This window comes from Zea mays, chromosome 10 (genome assembly GCF_902167145.1).
Source record: "Zea mays cultivar B73 chromosome 10, Zm-B73-REFERENCE-NAM-5.0, whole genome shotgun sequence".
Taxonomy (NCBI): Eukaryota; Viridiplantae; Streptophyta; class Magnoliopsida; order Poales; family Poaceae; genus Zea; species Zea mays.
In genome coordinates, this window is record NC_050105.1 from 132,590,600 (window position 1) to 132,610,159 (window position 19,560).

Genomic DNA, 19,560 nt, shown 5'->3' on the forward strand with positions numbered 1-19,560 from the left:
TGACATGGCTGTGGTTTCCACGGTGGGTAATGGCGAATCGACCAAGTTTTGGACAGACCGTTGGCTGCAAGGTCTTACTGTCACTGATCTGGCCCCAAATGTGATCCTCCTAATCTCAAAGAAAGCTAGAAAGCAGAGGACAGTGGCTCAGGGGCTGCTGGGTCAGAATTGGGTTCGGGACATTAAAGGCACTTTGTCTGTACAAGTGCTTGTGGAATATTTGCAGCTTTGGAACCTCATCGACAGTATAGAGCTTCAGGATGACACTCCAGACCGTCACACTTGACTCCTTTCTAAGCATGGCACTATTCTAGCGAGTCTGCCTATGACGCCTTCTTCACCGGGTCCATAACCTTTGCCCCTTGGAGGCGAGTATGGAAGATATGGGCACCTTCGAATTGCAAAGTTTTCATTTGGTTGGCAATCAAGAACAGAGTGTGGACAGCCGATATACTTGCTAAAAGAGGGCTGCCTCATCCTAATGCATGTCCTCTTTGTGATCAGTCCGACGAGACCATTCAACATATCCTCATCTCTTGTGTTTTTGCCCGTGAAGTCTGGACTTCGATCCTCAGCAAGTTTGGTCTGCTCCCCATTGCCCCTCTGCTGGACTGCACGCATTTCTCAAACTGGTGGAGCCAAAGCATCAAGAGTGTTGGAAAGGACATGAGGAAAGGACTCAATTCCCTAATCATCCTAGTGGTCTGGCAGCTTTAGAAACATCATAATTCTTGTGTCTTTGAGGGTTCTAGGCCTTGTGTTCAAAACGTGGTGTTAGCGGTGGTCGAGGAAGGGGGCACTTGGTGCTTGGCTGGAGCTTCAGCCCTCCAAGAGCTCCTGCTGCGTCCGCTCCCCTCGGGAACTCCACTGTAATTCGGTGAAGATAGTGATCGTTCTCTACCTTGTGTGTGGCGCGCTGTCCTTAGCCACGGTCTGTAATTGGGGCCAGCAAGTCTTGTCCTGCCCCTATTTGTATTTTTTTTTCTTAATGAAATGACACGCAACTCTTCTGCATTTGTTAAAAAAAACTATATTTGCCTTGCTGGAGGCTCAACATGGTTTTTTTTCTCTACACGCAGGAGGGTTGTGTATCTTTGTATTAAGAAGAGTGTCAGAAAAATGTCCGTACACCGTGCCTGAAAGGCACACACACGCACACTGACTGTCACAAGACCATACAGCATTGTTCTCAACGCTCAACATGGTATAGTACATTTTTGCAATATTTGTAAGAAAAAATGTAAGCTAGGAATGGCATGTAAGATACTACATCGGTTTTCGAATATTTGTCGCCCGCTAGTTCATTTTTGAACTAAAACGTGACAAATAAAATAGAACGGAGGGAGTATAATTCATCATTTTACCTTTGTTTAAAATGTTCTGCATACGTTGCACCGTTCAACTCACTTTTAGCATTTGTTCCATCCAGAATGGCATCAACGAAGAAAAACAGGTCGGTGTGGGGAGTATAGACCAAACTGCCAATCACATCAGCTTTGTTGTATGTTCCACCAAGAAGCTTCAAAGACTCATTTGGTAAATATGAATCATGCAGAGACAAACCCATTGGATCTTGAAATGCAGGTGATGATAAACACCGCTTTACTGCTGGCCAATCAATCATATTATCACCATAGAATTTCTGCTTGATGGGAAGTAAAAGGTAAAATGTTGAATCCATGTCCAATGCACCATCATTCCCCAACAAAATATAAGATGGTGTGAACTCAGATCTATCCAGGAGAACTTTCAAAAACATTTCTTGAAAATTGTGTGCGAGTATCATCTGTAAGATAAAAGAAAAAAGACATGTCAGGCATTGCTCCCTGAAAATTTTGTGTTGGCATCTGAACAGATAAGCAAGACAGTGCCTCTTCTTTGTTAAACTCAATCTTTCCCAAATATTTAATTCCTGCTTTCACAATCCTCGCACGAGCAAGATGCAATTCAACATCCAACTTTTCAGATTCCTCTGGAAGGCGATTGATCACAAAAAGACCAAACATCTGATATCGTCTATCTGCTGGTATGGGAATAAATTCTATGTAATAGAAATGCAACTTAAACGAGGAGTCTAGTTTGCATCTTGAAGGTCTCAGAACTGCAGGGATTAACATCTCATAAAGCTCTTCCCTAAAACTTTCATCTGAAAATGGAAAAAATATGTTTAAGCTAAATTACCAATATTTTCCGCATTATATTCTGAATAATGAACGATGACCATACCATCGTCTTTGTTGCTTTCTGAATTATTTGTTGTTGATACCTTAATCTTTCTAGAGCCTTGGCCAGGTAGAAGAAAATCTGTCAAAGCACCGAGTTCATGAAGTTTGATGCATGCTTTCAAGCATGCATCTCTCTTAGCTTCATCTTTCGATGGACAGGGTTGACCATTCACTTGACGGAAAGCAGCATTTGGTGGAAGAATTAATTTGCATACTATTCCATCGACGTCATCAACAAAGAAGAATGATGGGGAAGGAACAAAAAAACTGCAACAAGATGTATCAAATTATTCTAGGATATTCCCATGACACAAAATGGGTAGAATAATAAATGATCCTTTGCATACATATCTCTAGGAAGGTTATCACAGTAGCGATGTAATAGAGATACACTGCAAGCAGTGCTAATGGAAGCACCAGTATCATTGACTCGATAGATGTTCTCCTCAAGGCAATTGAACATATCATTTGATGTTCTCAAGTTAATCTCTTTATCCATAATGATTTCACCAGTAATATAATCATCAAGTAACTTCTCCTGAGAATGATTTCCCCTAGTAAATATCAAAATGAAGAGCTTCAAGGTCTAGAACCAAAAACAAGGAACTAAATTCAAGGAAAATGTTAATAGCATTATGATAGGTTTGTGTAAATTAGAACAGTGTAATCGGTGAGTGGGTGTGTGTGCTCATGTGGGTGGGTGTTACGAAAATGACCTCTCCAAGAGAAAAACATATTTCGATTTACTCATCCGGGCACGCCCCCTTGATTGGATAAAGCTATTAACAGTTTCAGGGAGATCAAACCGCACAACAAGGCAGCAAGTCTGAATATCAAGTCCCTCCTCACCTACACTAGTAGCAACCAAAAGGTTTACCTGCAAAAAAAGTATTGAAAAAGGCTGTAACACAAGAAGCATAAACATATATACTGGTGTTAGTGGAGATAATAGATAAACCTGACAAGAACTATTAAGGATGGACAGACTTCAGATTATACCTCACCCGAAGAGAACTTTTCAATGATAGAACTCATCTTATCCCTTGACATATTCCTTAACCCCGAGTGGCATCCCACAAGAAACTCACATCTCCAAAAATCAAGGCACTTCAGATTTTGGAGAATTTGAACTACTACTCTTGCGACAATGATTCTTTTCACAAAAACAATGCACTTCATGTTTTCCTCCAACCTGCTCAAGAAACCAAAGAGAAAACAACCAGAATGATGACAATAGAATTGAAGGCAGAAACTTATTTTAAAATTGTTACAGCTAAAACATTGAAATTTCTTGGTTTGTAGTTGGGTTTTGAATATTTTTTTTCGAAAACACAGGAGAGCTGCATATCATTATATTAAGAAGAAAAGGTGAGGATAAAAACCTCATACAATGCCACACGAACCCACACGCACTAAAGGATAGCTAGAAATAAAACGATAGTATGAACAGCTATACTCATGACCATGGAAACCCAAAACAGAAGGTCGCCGATTAGTGCGCTGGAGCGGAAAGGATGCTATCTAATCCACTGGCTCCAGCCCTACACCAGAGGTGACTCCTCCTTGACCCACTTGTTGACCATGCTAGAACAAGGCTGCACACCATTGAAAACACAACGGTTGCGGTGATTCCAGATGGCCCAAGCTCCAAGTATGATCAAAGAATTGAGGTTTTGAACATATTCAAGCCCTATAGCAAACCAATCTTTACTACTCTTAAGACGCTACTGTAGGCGTGCACATTTTGGTTCTGCCGATCCCTCTGCCCACCCGCCCCTCTGCTCCCCGCCATCACCGCGATGCCAGCCGCCATTAACGCCGATCCTACGATCCGGGGCCCTGCAGCGCGGCCGCCATCAACGCACCCTCGATCCGCCATCTACGAGCCCCGCCATCAATGCTCCTCGATCTCTGCTTCGGGCAGACGCATCCTCCATGGTCCTCCCCTCCGCATCCGCATCCTCCGCCATCGTTCGCCCGCCCGCGTCGCGTTGCGCTCCAACCAATCTCCGTGGTCCTCTCCCCTCTCCATCCTCTCTCGCCTATCCCTTCGTCGTCTCTGTTGCGATAGGTTGAGCGCCTCACACGACCCCGAAGAAGACGTCGACGCCACCGCGCCACGCCTCTGCTTTACAGATTTGATAAAATTCCGCCGGGAATCCATCAGGACCTGGAGCCTTGTTATGTTCCATACTAAAAACCACCGCTTTTACTTCATCTTCAGAAAATGGCTGGGTGAGCTTCTCGTTCTCAACTTGAGTAACTTGTATTATATCATCTCTAAGATCCTCATCCAGAGTAAAAGACGTGCTTTCTGGGGGGCCAAAGAGATTTTTATAATAACTAGTTATATGACTTTTTTATTCTCCCTCGTCGTATAACATACGAGCTCCATCCGTCATCTGGAAGATTCGATTCTTCCTGAATTTTCCATTGGCTATCATCTGAAAATATTTAGTATTACTATCCCCCTCCAGGAGCTCCTTGACCTTCGCTCTTTGATACCACTTTATTTCCTCCTCCCGGAGTAGCTGAGCAAGCCTGTTTTGTAAGTAGTTGCGCAGATCCAACTCCGCAGTACTCAACAGAACTACTTCAGCTCTCTTATCTAAATCATCAAGCTTAGTGATGATCTCCTTTTTTTCCTTTTTCAACAACCCCGAAGTGTGCATTGCCCAACCCCTTAAGTGTTGGCGTACCTTCCTAATCCTGGCTTGCCATTTCTCCAAAGGAGTAGAACCTCTTGTCTCATTTACCCAAATATCTTTTACCATATCCACAAAACCATCCCTCAGAAACCAGCCTAGTTCTAACTTGAACGGAGGAATTGTTTGGGCGGTTACAACACCTGTACTAAGAAGCAGAGGAGTATGATCGGATATATTTCTCGACAAGGCATGTACCGAAGCTCTAGGGTATTTTCCCTCCCATTCTGTAGCTAGCAAAATCCGATCCAACTTCTCATAAGTCGGAATATCCCTAGTATTAGCCCAGGTGTACCTTCGCCCCGACATCTGCAATTCTCTTAGATCAAGACCATCAATTACCGCATTGAATAGGAACGGCCAACGATGATCAAATCTATCATTATTTTTCTCAGATGGAGATCGTAAAATATTAAAGTCTCCCCCAATGAGAATAGGTAACGTTTCTGTATTGCTCAAACGGACTAGCTCAGAAAGGAATTCTTGTTTGAAGCAGTCCTGGGCAGGGCCATACACCAAGACAAGAGCCCATTTAAAACCATCTGCCTTATCATGCAAATTAAACTTAATAAAGAAATCCCCTTCCGTGATGGCACCAACATCAAAGACATCAGCGTCAATTCCCAACAACATCCCCCCAGATCTACCATGAGGTTCTTTGCAATGCCAGATAAAATTTTTCCCAGCACACAAATTCCTTAGTAGATGATCTGGGAAGGATTTGCGGCCTGTTTCAAAGAGGGCAATAAAATTGAGACCGTGTTCTTTGGTCAGATCCGAAACGTATCTAAGCTTTTTCAAATCCTTGAACCCATTGTTGTTCCAAAAGATTCCTTTCATTGGTAAACAATTAATTAATAATCAAGCCCGACCTTTTTTGTTAGAACACAACGAACCCTGACTAGATGGTTTTGTACAGACTGACTTAATCAGCCCATCAGTGCCATCCGTCTCTTCATTCATAATATCCCCACACAAATGATTTAAAATGAAATGATCAAACTCTTCGTCCTCTACTACTCCCTTCCCCATAAAATCAGATAATTCAGCCTTGTTCTTACCCACTAGCTGATCCTGAACTCTATTAATCTCTAATTTTTTCAACTGACCAATAGAGGAAGCAACTAAACTAGGATTAGAACCCGCTAAAATGCCAATATTTTTAAAAGAATCAAGAATATAATTATCGGGTAAACTAATAAAGGAAACATTGTTACCTTTAGTCGGCTGGTCGTCCAGGTTGTATCCCGCTTTCAGCCGTACTGCTCGAACAAGCGAGTCTTCACTCACCGAATCTGAGCGGCGCGAGCTACGACGCAGTGCTTGCACTGTTCCTGACAACGCCTCCGGGATACTGCCCAACTTTTCAATACTAACAGCATTGACCGAGAGACTGGTGCCCTGAGATTGTTCCAGATCCAGCTGTGTATGGCCAGCGCACACCGATTTCCCACTGGTCGTGTTGCTGTTCAGCATAGAATCCGAAACCTTGTTAACTGCCCCTGCTGAATCCTTTGATGTTCCCTTCAAGCTCGCCCCCTTACTCCCTCTTTCACCTATTTTGTGATCCTTGTTTTGATCCTGAAATTCATCATCATCATTTTCCCCGATATGATCCATATCCATCGGCAAAGGCTGGTCACCTTCAGCTTCTGACTCCACCCTGAATTTCAGTTCATATAAGTAGTCTCCAATTACCACATCAACTACTTGCGGAATCAAATTCGGGTCAAGCACGGCCACCTTCAGCCTTGCCCTGTCAAATTTCCGAGTAAACAGCATATCCACCTCTTTTGAGATGCCTAGCATAGAACCAACCGCCCAGATTACTGAGTACTCTCTAAGTTCCTTAGGTAAACCAGTGAACTGCACCCAAGCCTTAGGCATCTCATATTTTATTTCCTCTCCAAGCCCCTCTTCCTTGACAAGCATCTGTGCACCAAATTTTGTATGAACAGTTCCCCACTCGATCATGCGGTGAAGTTCACCCCGGGAAGGGAAACACGTCGAGAACACATTGTTCCCCACACACTTCACACACCAGTCCCAATCAGCAGCCACCAACCTTTTAAGCTCATTCAAAATCTGCTCTTCATTCATGGAACCCTCCACAATAGACACTGTTCCAATGCAGCCACCTTGCCTCTGCTTCGGGCAGACGCATCCTCCGCCATCGTTCGCCCGCCCGCGTCGCGTTGCGCTCCAACCAATCTCAGTGGTCCTCTCCCCTCTCCGTCCTCTCTCGCCTATCCCTTCGTCCTCTCTTATTTTGTGTGTTTGTTTTTCCAATTGGATCATTGTTGTGCTCTTGCCAACAGGGTGTTATGTGATTAAGAAAGAAAATGCTGACTGTTTGATCAGTGGCTTGGATTTTGGAAAATTGCCCATATTTGGTTCAAGTCCATTCTTTGATGTGGCAATTGGAGCATAATTAACTAATATTTCAGGATATCTATACTCAGTGAGTTTTTCTTCCAACCTCCCCAATGTATAGTTGTGGAATATGTACATGTCTTCAACAGTAACAAAGGATTAAAAAATCATGTTTTGGCATTTCAAGTTGAACGCGTGTATGCATACAACTGGAGCCCTTTATCCATGTGGAGGGTAGACATTGTTTTGTATGTACCATCCTTGGATTCATCTGCCAGTTTGAATCTGAAGAAGTGTATCACAGTATCAGGGTGGCTACCATTATCTTCATGGCGGCGGCGGCCGCGGCGCCTCCCATCCCCACCCCTAACCCCACCGATGACTGGGTGGACGGCTCGTGAACGATGGACTGTTCCTGCGGCGTCACGTTCGACGACAGCGAGGAGATGGTCAGCTGCGACGAGTGCAGTGTGTGGGTGCACACGCGGTGTGCACGCTATGTCCGCGGTGTCCACACATCCTTCTGCCACAAATGCCGGAGGTCCAAGCGCGTGCCTTCCTCCACCGACGAGGCCGAGGTTGCTGAGCTCCTCGCCGAGCTGCCAACCCACCGCCCGCCTCCGCTGTACCGCCGCTAGGCCGAGGTCTCGCTCCCAGCCCACATCCTAACTCCTAGGAGCAAGCGAGTCTCGCCCTGATCTGGTATGATTCATTGTTTTGTTCAGTGTGCCAGATATACTCTTCTTTGGCACAGGGCTTACTAGCATATACTGTTTGTTCAGATGTTAACAGGACATAAGGAAAATGCGGAATTTGCGCTTGCCATGTGTCCAGCAGAACCATATGTCCTATCAGGAGGTTAGCCTATTTTCATCTTGTATGTTTGTGTTTTCCTACTATTTTGGGAGTCAACTATTTATCCAGTTTGTTTGAACATCTCGAGCACAAGACTTGGGTCCACCTAACTTCCATTCAATGGCAATATGTTTCTTTATTGCATTGGCAAGTGTCCTTCCCCTTAGGATGCCATGGCAACTTTAAGACACATGGAGAATATTTGGAGTGGAACCTTAGTCACCGCTACACCATCTCAGCCTATGTAATAACCATGTGTAAAGTTCAGTTTGGACATAAGATGATTTGTTTGAACTTTTGGGGCTATAAAATTCTGTTTTCAGCTCAACTAGAAGAACTATTCGTTTTCAGAAGTTATTGATTATTGTGCTTTTGATAAATAATAACATGTGTTTTGTTCAAATACAAAACTTAAATAGGAAAGGACAAATCTATTGTCTTGTGGAGCATCCAAGACCATATATCTAGATGTTCATTGTTAAAACACGTCTATTTGTTTAATGATGTTATTGTTAATTAAACTAGGATCATTGGCCTTCTCTGTGAATGTCTATGTTGACACATGCCTTATTTTTATTTTTATTTATATTAATACCCTATATTGTTTTTTTTATTTAGGGATGAAGTGCGCATGAGTTTTGTAGTGTGGGTGATGATGCTTGTCTTATTCTGTGGGATGCTTGAACTGGCACTGCCCCAGCTGTTAAGGTGACAGTTCTCTTGTTCTATATCTAATTGGATAAACTATGTTTTTAGCCAAAATTGAGTCAATGAATGCAATGCGGCTTCTTTTGTAATAATATAACTTCACTTAAAGAGGTGATGGGCTGTTGGTTTTTAATGAGACCATTGCAATCACATGGAGCTATTTATTTTGTCAAATTGGCCTGAGATACTTTACTTGTTACATGATAATTGTGTTTCTAATTTTATTTCTTGAATGATTGTTCATTTTCATTAACTTAACTGATATAATGTGTTGAGAAATTGATCATGACTGATTTATTGGTCGAAAGTATTTTGTTCAGTTTTTTACTTGTTCCAAATAGGGTGACATTATATTTCTTTCCTAATGTGGTGTACCTTTAGTTTTTTTTCAAGATATGGAGTTTGTAAATGCAGCATGGACTATGATGTTAAAAATTATTTATTATTTATTTCCAGGTTGAGAAAGCTCACAGTGGAGATGTTCATTGTGTTGATTGGAATCCCCTTGATGTTAACTATATCTTAACTGGGTATGATGGCATTAAGGTTCAATTCAGCATAATCATTGAAACAAATTCGATCTCTGTCAGTTCCTTATACGTTCAAGTAATGAATCTTTCAATTGATTAAAATAACAAAATTTATGTATGGCTACGATCACAAATGGACTACAAAACTTTTTCTCGTAACGCTATAACACACATTTATACATAAGTTATCGTGTTATTACATGTTTCCGTTGCAACGCACGGGCATTCACCTAGTAGAATATATAATTTCAACAATGTGGCAAATAAGTAGGGGTGTAATCCTGTTAACGACACACCAATATCGGAACCCAGGTATTGTGTTAAAAGGGCAAGGGCTAGGTTGGCACCCCTCGGTGATATGTTGTGTCGTGATCTGAGCACAATGTCAAGTGAGCAACAATCAGATCGTTGCTTCCTTAGTGGTGTGCTACATTGACGTCTAAGTGAGTAGGTGTAAAGAAAAACATGTGAGAGTCTTCACATCATCAGCGGGTGCGAAGAGTATGGAAGCTAGTCGAACCTGTTAGAATACCCGTTTAGGGTTTGGGGTTTACCCCGCGTATTTACCTTCTCACCCCTGTGTAATGGGCAAGACCCAACTAACTCAGTCTATTAATACATCACCCAACACCATGTTAGGGTTAGAGTTTCCCACATGGTATAGAGCTAGGTTTACTTTTTTTTCCTGTCACCTCTCCTCCCACCTAATCGCCACCCCTTCCAGCCAGCAAACCCCGCTACCGGCGCCGGCACTCCCCTTGCTCCGGCGCCCCTCCCTCCCTCTCCCCTCATGGAAGCCGGCGCCACCCCCACCACCGGCGTGAGCTCAGGCGCCGCCGCCGCCTGGGGTCCTGCCATCCCCGCCCCAGCCAGCGCGGGCACGAGGCCCACCTCGGGCGGGCGGCCCACAGCCGCCACCGCCCCTACTGGCGCGGGAACTGGCCGACCCGCCGCCGCCCCTGTGGTCGTGTTCCCACTAGCCATCCCTGCCACCGCCTAGGGCCTGCCACCGCTACCCCGACCAGCGCGGGCAAGGGCCCCACCTCGGGCGGGCAGGCCCCAGCCGCCACCGCCCCTACTGGCGCGGGAACTGGCCGCCCTTGTGGCCGCGTTCCCACTGGCCATCCCTGCCGCCGCCTAGGGCCTGCCACTGCTGCACCGGCTAGCGCGGGCACGGGCCCCACCTCGGGCGGGCGACCTCACCGCCGCCGACACAGCCTTTGTGGCCGCGTTCCCACCAGTCGGCCTGCAGGCCCCTTTGGGCGCCGGCCCGCTGGGCCCTTCGGGTGTCGGTTTGCTGCCCTCGCTGGACGCGGACAGCGGGCTCTTCCTTTCCCGCACCCGCGACCTCACCGGGGACGGGGCCCCTTTCATCGCCGACCTTGAACCCTCACTGCGCAGCACCCTCATCGCTCCTCGCTTGGCTTCCTCGCCCGCACCGACCCCTCGTGGACCAACCTCGTCGCGACCATGTCCACCCCCTCCCGCTTCCCCTGCGTTGGTTGCGGCCATAGCCACCATCCAGGTGGCTATCGCTGCTTCCCAGGAGCAGGAGCGTAATGCGACCCTGGCCCTGGAGCAAGAGCGCACCATGGGGGCCGCCCTGACCACTTAGATGGTCGTTGCGCAGCGCCTCCTCCTCGAACGCAGTCCCACTCCACTGGTGGCCCCTGAGACTCCCCACACCTCCGGACTCGACGCCGACACCGTCGCCGCCCTTCACGCTCATGCCATTGGGGTTCAACATCTGGTCTCTTATGTCCGTTGTGTTGGACCCGGCGTCCTCCCACTACCCTCGCTGGTGCGCTCAGATGGTCCTCACCCTTCGATGATTCTCCCTCGCCGACCACGTCCTCGACGATCCCGTCGACCCTCTGTCTCCATCGTGGGTTCAGATGGACAGTGTGGTCCTATCGTGGCTCAACGACACCATCACCGTCGAGCTATAGGACATCGTTCGTGACCAGGCGGACACCGCTCGCCAGGCATGGCTCGCTCTCGAGGACCAGTTCCTCGGGAACCGGGAGGCTCGGGCGCTCCACCTCGACGCCTAGTTCCACCTGTTCTCCCAGGGGGATCTCTCCGTGGGAGAGTATTGCCGCCAGATGAAGGGCATGGCGGACTCTTTCCGTGACCTCGGCGAGCCTGTTGCCGACCGTACCTTGGTGCTGATCCTTCTGCACGGCCTCAGCGTCCCCACCACGCTGCAGTTCATCGACATCTTCACCAAGGGGTTACCATCGAGCGTATTTTTAGACTTTCGCTCCAGTCTCAACATTTGTACGGGATAGAGTTGTGACTGCGAGAGTTGTTAGAGTACCCGTTTAGGGTTTGGTATTTACCCCGTATATTTAACTTATCACCCATGTGTAATGGGCTAGGCCCAACTAACTCAATCTATTAATACATCACCAGCCCCTTGTTAGGGTTAGGGTTTCCCACTGAACCAACTAGGATCTAGTCGTTAGAGTGAACACACTAACCAGTTCAACCCAAAAGCTTAAACTGATGGGAGAAGATAGCCAATCCACTTATACACTTCAACACCCCCATTCACGTGGAGCTAGAGAGAAAGGCGGAAACGCAGCCAGAGAGAAAGGCGCAAACGTGAAAATAAATGGGTGGAAGCACAAATAAAGCCTCTGCCAGGATTCGAACTCGATACCTTTGGCTTTGATCAAGGTTTTAAAGTCGTCTGACTAATCACGATTAGTCGCGATTAGTCGGCCTTATCGCTAGTCCGAGCTCGATTAGGGTCTCCGACTCGACTAGAGCGACTAGGTAGCGATTAGTCGTCCTAGTCACCGACTAATCGCGATTAGTCGTCCGACTAGGGGTTATGGTCGACTAGTTAAGCCTATTTTGGGCCACTAATCGGGCCTCTATTATGAGGGTCGGCCCACCATCTGTACACAGCACAAACATTGTTTTGCCCTACACCCATGCCTGTACCAATACGGTACGCACTGTTGCGCATGCGCCCTTCCCCAATGCCGCCACCCCTTCTCCATCGTCGTCGCCCTCCTCTCTTGTCGCCCTGTTGTGCTCAGGCAGCCCCCTGCTCCAGCAACAGCTACGCCCCCTCCATCGCGCGACAGTTGTAGTCTGCAGAGGCCCCCTACAACGTGCTCATGTCCTCCTCTTTTGTTTGTTCAGTGGCTGAAAAGGCGAGTAGGCGACCACTCCTCTGTTTAGAATTCAGAGACCAAGATGAGGACCTCTTTAGACGGTAATTGCTCTGATATTTTGGTTGTTCGGTGTTCTCTGTTCACTTATTGAGTAGTATTGTGCCCGCCTTGGCCTCCTCTTGAGTTGTGCTTCACTTGATTGTTGTGCCACTACAGATGAGAATAGGAGGCAGCATAATAATGTTGAAGTCATCTTCCCAGAATCTGTGTTGCCCCCGACCCAGAACTTTGGCAGTGGCGCTGGTACAGTCCCACAGTCCAGTTAGGCAGCTACAGTTATATGTACATATTCATATATATATTGATATATATATATATATACACACACACACATATGGTCTTGTTATAGGTGGACGACTAGGAGTCGACTAGGCTCGACTAATCGAGCAAATCGACGACTAATCGCGATTAGTCATCTTATCTGTGCTCAGGCGACTAGAGTCGACTAGCCGACTTTAAAACCTTGACTTTGATACCATGTTAAAGTGGACATACTAACCAGTTCAACCCAAAAGCTTAAGGTGATGGGAGAAAGTAGGCAATCCACTAATACACTTCAACACTATTTAGGTAGTTGGACTGTAGGGTCTCCCACGGGGTCTCTTACATTTAAGTAAAGGGAGTTAGTTGAGATACCGACTTAGAGTTAGTTGTTATCCAACTCACACCAAATTGGCTAAGCTATGAATTGTAATGTGTATGAGGTGTTTTCAGCTAATGAAGTTTGTGTTGATGTTTCCAATTCATGGCATAACTAGTCTTTCGAGTAATTCATAGTGAACTTAATAACCATTTTGTCAGCACCATTTTCTACATGAAATCCCAGAAATCAGCTGTATACCTTTCAATTGTGCAAAATCTTATATCCTGAGTCCTGATGTATTTTCTGTAGGTCGAGACCCAACATTCTGAATACCTTCATATTTGTTCATAACTTCATATACATTGCAGCTTGCTAGCTACCATAGTCAAATGGGATCTACTTCAGTGGATGCATATGAAGCTGAGTTGCCTTAAAGGGAGAGTTGCACATCTAACTTGATGAAGACTATGAACTCATACAAAAACACCAACAACAACAAAGTCTTTTAGTCCCGAGCAGGTTGGGGTAGGCTAGACTATGAACTCATAGTCTAGTCATTTTAGGCTCAGGTGTTAGCCTATAAAAGTTCTAACTGCTTTTTTGTGTACGAAAATACTGATCCTGGGGCCAACCAATTACTGTAAGCTGGCAGGCTATTACCTGTAGTCTGTACAGTTATGAGATTTTCAAGACAAGGCAAATCTAGGTATTGTATAATTATATACACAACTGATATCATATTTTATGGAAAGAATGTGGTGGCAGAAGACCAAACTCAGACACCCGGCAAGGTTGTAGCTTATAATGCCTTAAGTACACGACTGAAGACCAAATATATGTATCTGAAAAATGATAGTAGCACAATTGATCATGCTTACCTGTATCTCGATAGAACGTTAATAAGAACTGCAAATTTTTTTGAGAAGAAAGGTTCTTCTATTGTCTCTAAGTCAAATGAATCAGCATCCGGACCTTAAAAACAGAGCTGTCAGATATTTTAATTGATAATATAAAAATATGCATTTTCATATTACAATTATTTCCAACAAAAAGTAATTCCAAAAGGTCCACTACAAACTATATGTATGACATTACATATGCAGATCAGATTGTTGAATAACATATCCGAAACACCAGCAAAGTGTACGAGGAGGGGTCACCTTCTAAGATGTCCCGGCTGAGAAGAGACATTGCTTTGTTTGCATAATCATTAATGTCAGCCCCCTTTCCATCTAGACTAACACTACTGGAAGAGAGAAAAGTCCTTGCAGCCTGCACTACAATCAAACAAATAATATCACATATGTGTTAAGTTCGTACCTAATTTTGCCATTAGGCGAACTGTGTTGTTCTGAAAAAAATACTGTGGCAGCTGAAATGGATGACACAAGTGGGGATTGGGGAATAGTGAATAGTCTGGCGTAAAAATAGTTCAATGACACGCATGGCATGGGGCTAAGAATGTGTGGTAAGCCATAATCGTGGCATTAAGCAGAACACATACGTCACAAACTGTGGCATGTCAAGGTTTTATCCCAAATTAGACAGGCCAGCATGGAGGGGACCCAAGATTTTTTTTAATAAAAAAAACCACCATCCATCTATTTGTTGTGGTAGGTATTGGGGAAAATATTGGGCCTGTCCTCTTTTCATGCAAATATTAGGCCTGTTTTTCAGGTGTTTGTATGTGTCTTTCATTTGGCGTTTGTTACATATAAGTACGGGGTTGAGACCTCCTCGGGATGCTAATGATTTGTTTGGGGTTTGGGCGAGTGGGCTGCTGCCCAGATCACGCAACTTATTATTAACCGTTGCATCGGCAATTTGTTGGGCTATTTGGTTAAGTAGGAATGATGTAGTTTTCAATAAATCGTCTCCTAAATCTTGTTTGCAGGTAACCTTCAGGGCAACTTATTGGTGTCGCTTCTGGACATAGCTTCAGCCTAGAAGGGAGGACCAAGAATTAATTAAGTCTTCATGTCGTCATGTGGAGTTGGTGCTACTACAGTTCTTTCACAATTTTGGATGGGGGTCTTCGTTGCGTTTAACTTTGTAGTAGCTTTGATTTAGTAGTTTGTGTTCTTTGGTGAGGTCGTGTGATGGGTCAAGGCAATATGCTGCCTTCAGTTGTAATAAGTGGTCGTAACCTCGTTTGAGGCCAAGGTCGGACTATGTTTCCATTATCTATGTCATCTTTTCAGGCCTCTCCTTTCGAGTGCAATGAATCTTGTGTTTATTACTTATTAAAAATGAAGAAAAAGGCAATGCCAAAGCACACCAAAATAAATGCAATTAAAAAAAGATCTTGCAAGGAAGTAAGCTATTTGGGATCAGTAAGCCTTCAAACCTCGTCTTATTGAGGAACTTTGTCTAGTGAACATAATCACAGATGTCTCTCAAAGATACACAAAAAAATATATTATAGTCAGTTTATTACACAGCAATAAGAATAAAAAATCATGTATAGAAGAAATCAGTTAATCTTCTTATATGGAATGTAAGGGACCTTAATGAAAGAGCCAGATGGGATACTGTTCGCAAAAACAGTGGATTCTTGTAAACCTGCGGTAGTCTATCTTGAGGAAACTAAGTTAGCTAATTTCTCTATTTGGGATGTGAGATTCATTCTGGGGCAGGAGTTCAATGATTTTGCCTTCCTGGCTTCCTGCCGTCCCCGGGTACTACGGGTGGTATTCTTGTCGCTTGGCGCGATGGCGTGGTGCACTCTGATCGGCGGGATATCAGGTGTTTTTCTGTCTCAGTCAAGCTCAAGTTGGGTGATGAGCAACCTTGGTGGTTAACAGGAGTTTATGGCCCTCAACAAGATGTTGAGAAGATCGCTTTCATTTCAGAATTGAGGGAAGTGAGACATCAGTATGCTGGTTCATGGGTGTTGGCAGGGAATTTCAACCTCATCCTCTCAGCTGAAGATAAAAACAATGACAACCTGAATCGTAAGATGATGGGGCGCTTTCGTCGCTTGGTTAATGATCTGGACCTCAAAGATATTCCTCTCCTTGGTAAACGGTACACTTGGTCTAATGGTAGAGTCAACCCCACTTTAGTCAAGCTGGATAAGGATTAGGAGGACTCTTATCCAGACTGTATTCTTCAGAGCCATGCTACAGAGCTCTCCGATCACTGCCCCCTTATTCTCAGTCTTAAGGAAGGGCTGTACTCTAAGAGGAGGTTTCATTTCAAAAGTTTTTGGACCAAACTGCCATGTTTTTTAGAGACGGTCGAAGCTTCCTGGAACCTACTGGTGACAGCTTCCTGTCCTATTGAACAAGCCTCTCTAAAGCTTAAACGTTTAACACATGCTCTTCAATCTATGGGGCAAAGGCAAGTGGGGCATGTTAAGTTGCAATTGGGCATTGATAGAAAAATTCTTCATCAGCTAGAAACTGCCCAAGATCATCGGCCTTAATCTCCCGAAGAGGGTTGGCTTCGTACTGAGGCTAAGAAACACTATAGATGGTCATTTGGCACTAACACGATGGGCCAGCCTAGACACGACACGAAAAAGCACGGCACAGGCACGACACGGCCCGACTAGTATAGTGCCAGTGCCTGGCACGGCACGGCTATAGTGCCGTGCCTGGGCCACCATCTCGACCCGTAGTGCTGGCACGGGCACGACGCGGTTACATTTTTTTAAAAAAAAATAATAGTTTACATATATTTAGCATAAGAATTCAACATATAACACAATAAAACTGTAGCCGCACTGGCTAGATGGGTGCGTTTAAGTCTCTCATACACTAGGCTGTGTGTTCGAACCCCCGCAGCTACACATTTTTTGCTAAATTATACAATATACTCAGATGGGCCAACGTGCCACCGGGTCGGCCCGGCACGGCTAGCAGGCTGACGGGCCGTGTCTGGGCCACTACCGCGGCACGTGGGCCCATTAGGCACGGCACAGTTCGTTAGGCGGACCTGACGGGCCGTGCCGAACACGTGTCGTGCCGGGTCGGGCCGTGCCGGCCCGTTTGGCCATCTATAAGAAACACTGCTTGGCCATGGCTTCTCTCGAGCGCACCATAGCACGTCTTCGGTCACGTGGTCATTTCTTGAAGGATGGTGACGCTAATACCTCTCTTCCATAGTCAAGCTAAGACCAGGACGCTTAAAGTCATATTCCCAAGCTGGTGGTAGATGATCAGGTCTATACCACTCAAGATGAGAAGCAAGAGGCGATGTTTTCATATTTTGATGGTCTGCTTGGGACTGCGCTGCAGCGGTTCCATACCTTGAACCTGGGTTTCTTTCACCGCCATGATGTTCTGTTTGCTCCCCTTGATTTGCCCATTTTAAAGGATGAGGTTTGGGTGACCATTAAATCCCTTCCCAAATGACCAAGCTCCAGGGCCCGATGGCTACACCGGGAGGCTCTATAAGGCATGTTGGAATGTGATTAAGGCAGACTTCATGGCAGCCATTATCACTCTTCAGCAAGGTGTTGACAGAAAATTATGGCTGCTTGACTCACCATATATCAATCTTATTGTTAGAGTATTACGGGTCGTATGTTTGCTGGCCCATTAGGGTTCCATATTTGTACCCGTTACTGTAGCTAGGGTTCCATGTTTGTGTGACAACGGGCACGAGTTCTATAACAATGCGTCCCGTGACTTCTTCCTCTCTCGCGGCATCCACCTCCGCATGTCATGCCCCTACACGTCTCCTCAAAACGGCAGGGCTGAACGTATGATTTGCACGACGAACGATGTCGTGCGCTCTCTACTCTTTCAGGCTTCCCTTCCTGCTCACTACTGGGCTGAGGCCCTCGCCACTGCCACCTACCTCCTCAATCGTCTTCCCACCAAGGCGGTTGCCCACCCCACTCCTTACTTCGCTATTTTCGGCATCCACCCCTCCTATAACCATCTTCGTGTTTTCGGGTGCGCTTGCTACCCTAATCTCGCCTCCACTACTCCTCATAAGCTAGCCCCCCGCTCCACTCGTTGTGTCTTCCTCGGGTACTCCCCCGACCATAAGGGGTATCGGTGTCTCGACCTCACCTCCCACAGAGTCCTCATCTCTCGTCACGTCGTTTTCGACGAGTCGGATTTCCCCTTTTCCTCCTCTTCTGCTACCTCTCTCACCGAGCTCGACGTATTCCTCGACCTCGACTCTGTGTCCCCCACAGTCGTGCCCCCCTTCCCTGCAGGTCCGTCCACTGCTCCGCCTCACTCGGCCCCACCGGCGCAGCCCTCCCTCCCACAGCCACGGGCGGCCTCGGCGTCCCCTCCGTCGCCTCGCGCGGCCCCGTCGTCTCCCGCACAGCCTCGTGCGGCTCCGGTGCCTCCCGCACCGACGCACACTGCCCCGTCGTCTCGCTACACCGACCCCATGCAGACGTACCAACGCTGTGGTCGACGTGGTGCCCCGGTTCGCTCTCGCGCCGAGCCCCCGGCCTATCACCCCGTCGTCGTCCACCGGGATCCTCGACACATCCACCCGATGGTCACCCGGCGCACGGCAGGTGTCCTCTGGGCACCTGATCGCCTGATTCTCTCTGTGTCCTCTTCTCCGGCTCTTCCGTCGGTGCCCACGATTGTCCGTGGTGCACTTGCCGACCCACAGTGGTGACGTGCCATGGAAGCGGAGTACGAGGCTCTCCAGGCTAACCACACCTGGGACCTGGTGCCCCCTCCCCTGGCGCCAACGTGGTCACCGGGAAGTGGACTTCAAGCTGAAGCTGAACGGCGCTATGTGCTCCGGGGGTCAAGCCTGCCACCGTCCGGACTGTTCTGGCTCTGGCTCTGTCCAGGAACTGGTCGGTCCACCAACTCGATGTGAAGAACGCCTTCCTCCACGGCACCCTGACGGAGACGGTCTTCTGCATTCAGCCTGTTGGGTTTGTCGACCCTGCTCACCCCGACATGGTCTGCAAGCTCAACATGTCCCTCTACGGCCTCAAGCAGGCCCCCCGGGCTTGGTACAGTCGCTTCGCCACCTTCTTGTGTTCGCAGGGTTTCGTCGAGGCAAAGTCGGACACATTCTTGTTCATCCTCCGTCGCGGTCCGGATAATGCGTACCTCCTCCTCTACGTCGACGATATCGTGCCCACCGCCTCCTCCTCTGGGCTCCTGCGTCGCATCATCTTCTGCCTCCAGCAGGAGTTTGCGATGAAGGACCTCGGGGCCCTCCACCACTTCCTGGGGGTCACCGTCGAGCGCAGGCCCCAGGGCATGTTCCTTCACCAACGGCAGTACACCGTCGACCTCCTCGAGCGCGCTGGCATGGCCGAGTGCAAGCCCTGCGTGACCCTAGTGGACACGCAGGGCAAGGTCTCTTCCGCAGCCCCCCCCCCCACTCGTCGTCGATCCGACCGGCTACCGCAGCCTTGTTGGGGCCCTGCAGTACCTCATCTTCACCCGGCCCGAC

At 47.0% G+C, this 19,560-nt stretch overlaps 1 protein-coding gene and 1 long non-coding RNA gene across 7 annotated transcripts in view; one reads left to right on the forward strand and one right to left on the reverse strand.

The window, feature by feature from the left end:
- The window catches only part of LOC100381550 (uncharacterized), a 54,944-nt gene that overhangs the window by 17,317 nt on the left and 18,067 nt on the right, over positions 1 to 19,560 (reverse strand). For 5 of the 6 annotated variants that reach the window (NM_001353555.1, XM_020545123.3, XM_035963103.1 and 2 more), the window contains 8 exons: positions 14,328 to 14,439; positions 14,046 to 14,139; positions 3,225 to 3,417; positions 2,942 to 3,102; positions 2,573 to 2,779; positions 2,227 to 2,492; positions 1,872 to 2,146; positions 1,365 to 1,786 (listed from right to left, as the gene is read on the reverse strand). In NM_001353555.1, coding sequence (NP_001340484.1) covers positions 1,365 to 1,786; positions 1,872 to 2,146; positions 2,227 to 2,492; positions 2,573 to 2,779; positions 2,942 to 3,102; positions 3,225 to 3,417; positions 14,046 to 14,139; positions 14,328 to 14,439 — 1,730 coding nt within the window. Of the gene's footprint in view, positions 1 to 1,364; positions 1,787 to 1,871; positions 2,147 to 2,226; positions 2,493 to 2,572; positions 2,780 to 2,941; positions 3,103 to 3,224; positions 3,418 to 14,045; positions 14,140 to 14,327; positions 14,445 to 19,560 lie in introns of all 6 variants that reach the window. The other variant, XM_020545126.2, reaches the window with a different exon arrangement.
- Positions 7,861 to 9,764, forward strand: LOC103641837 (uncharacterized). The gene is made up of 4 exons (XR_560525.3): positions 7,861 to 8,005; positions 8,086 to 8,161; positions 8,578 to 8,866; positions 9,323 to 9,764. It is a non-coding gene; the product is annotated as an uncharacterized lncRNA (long non-coding RNA).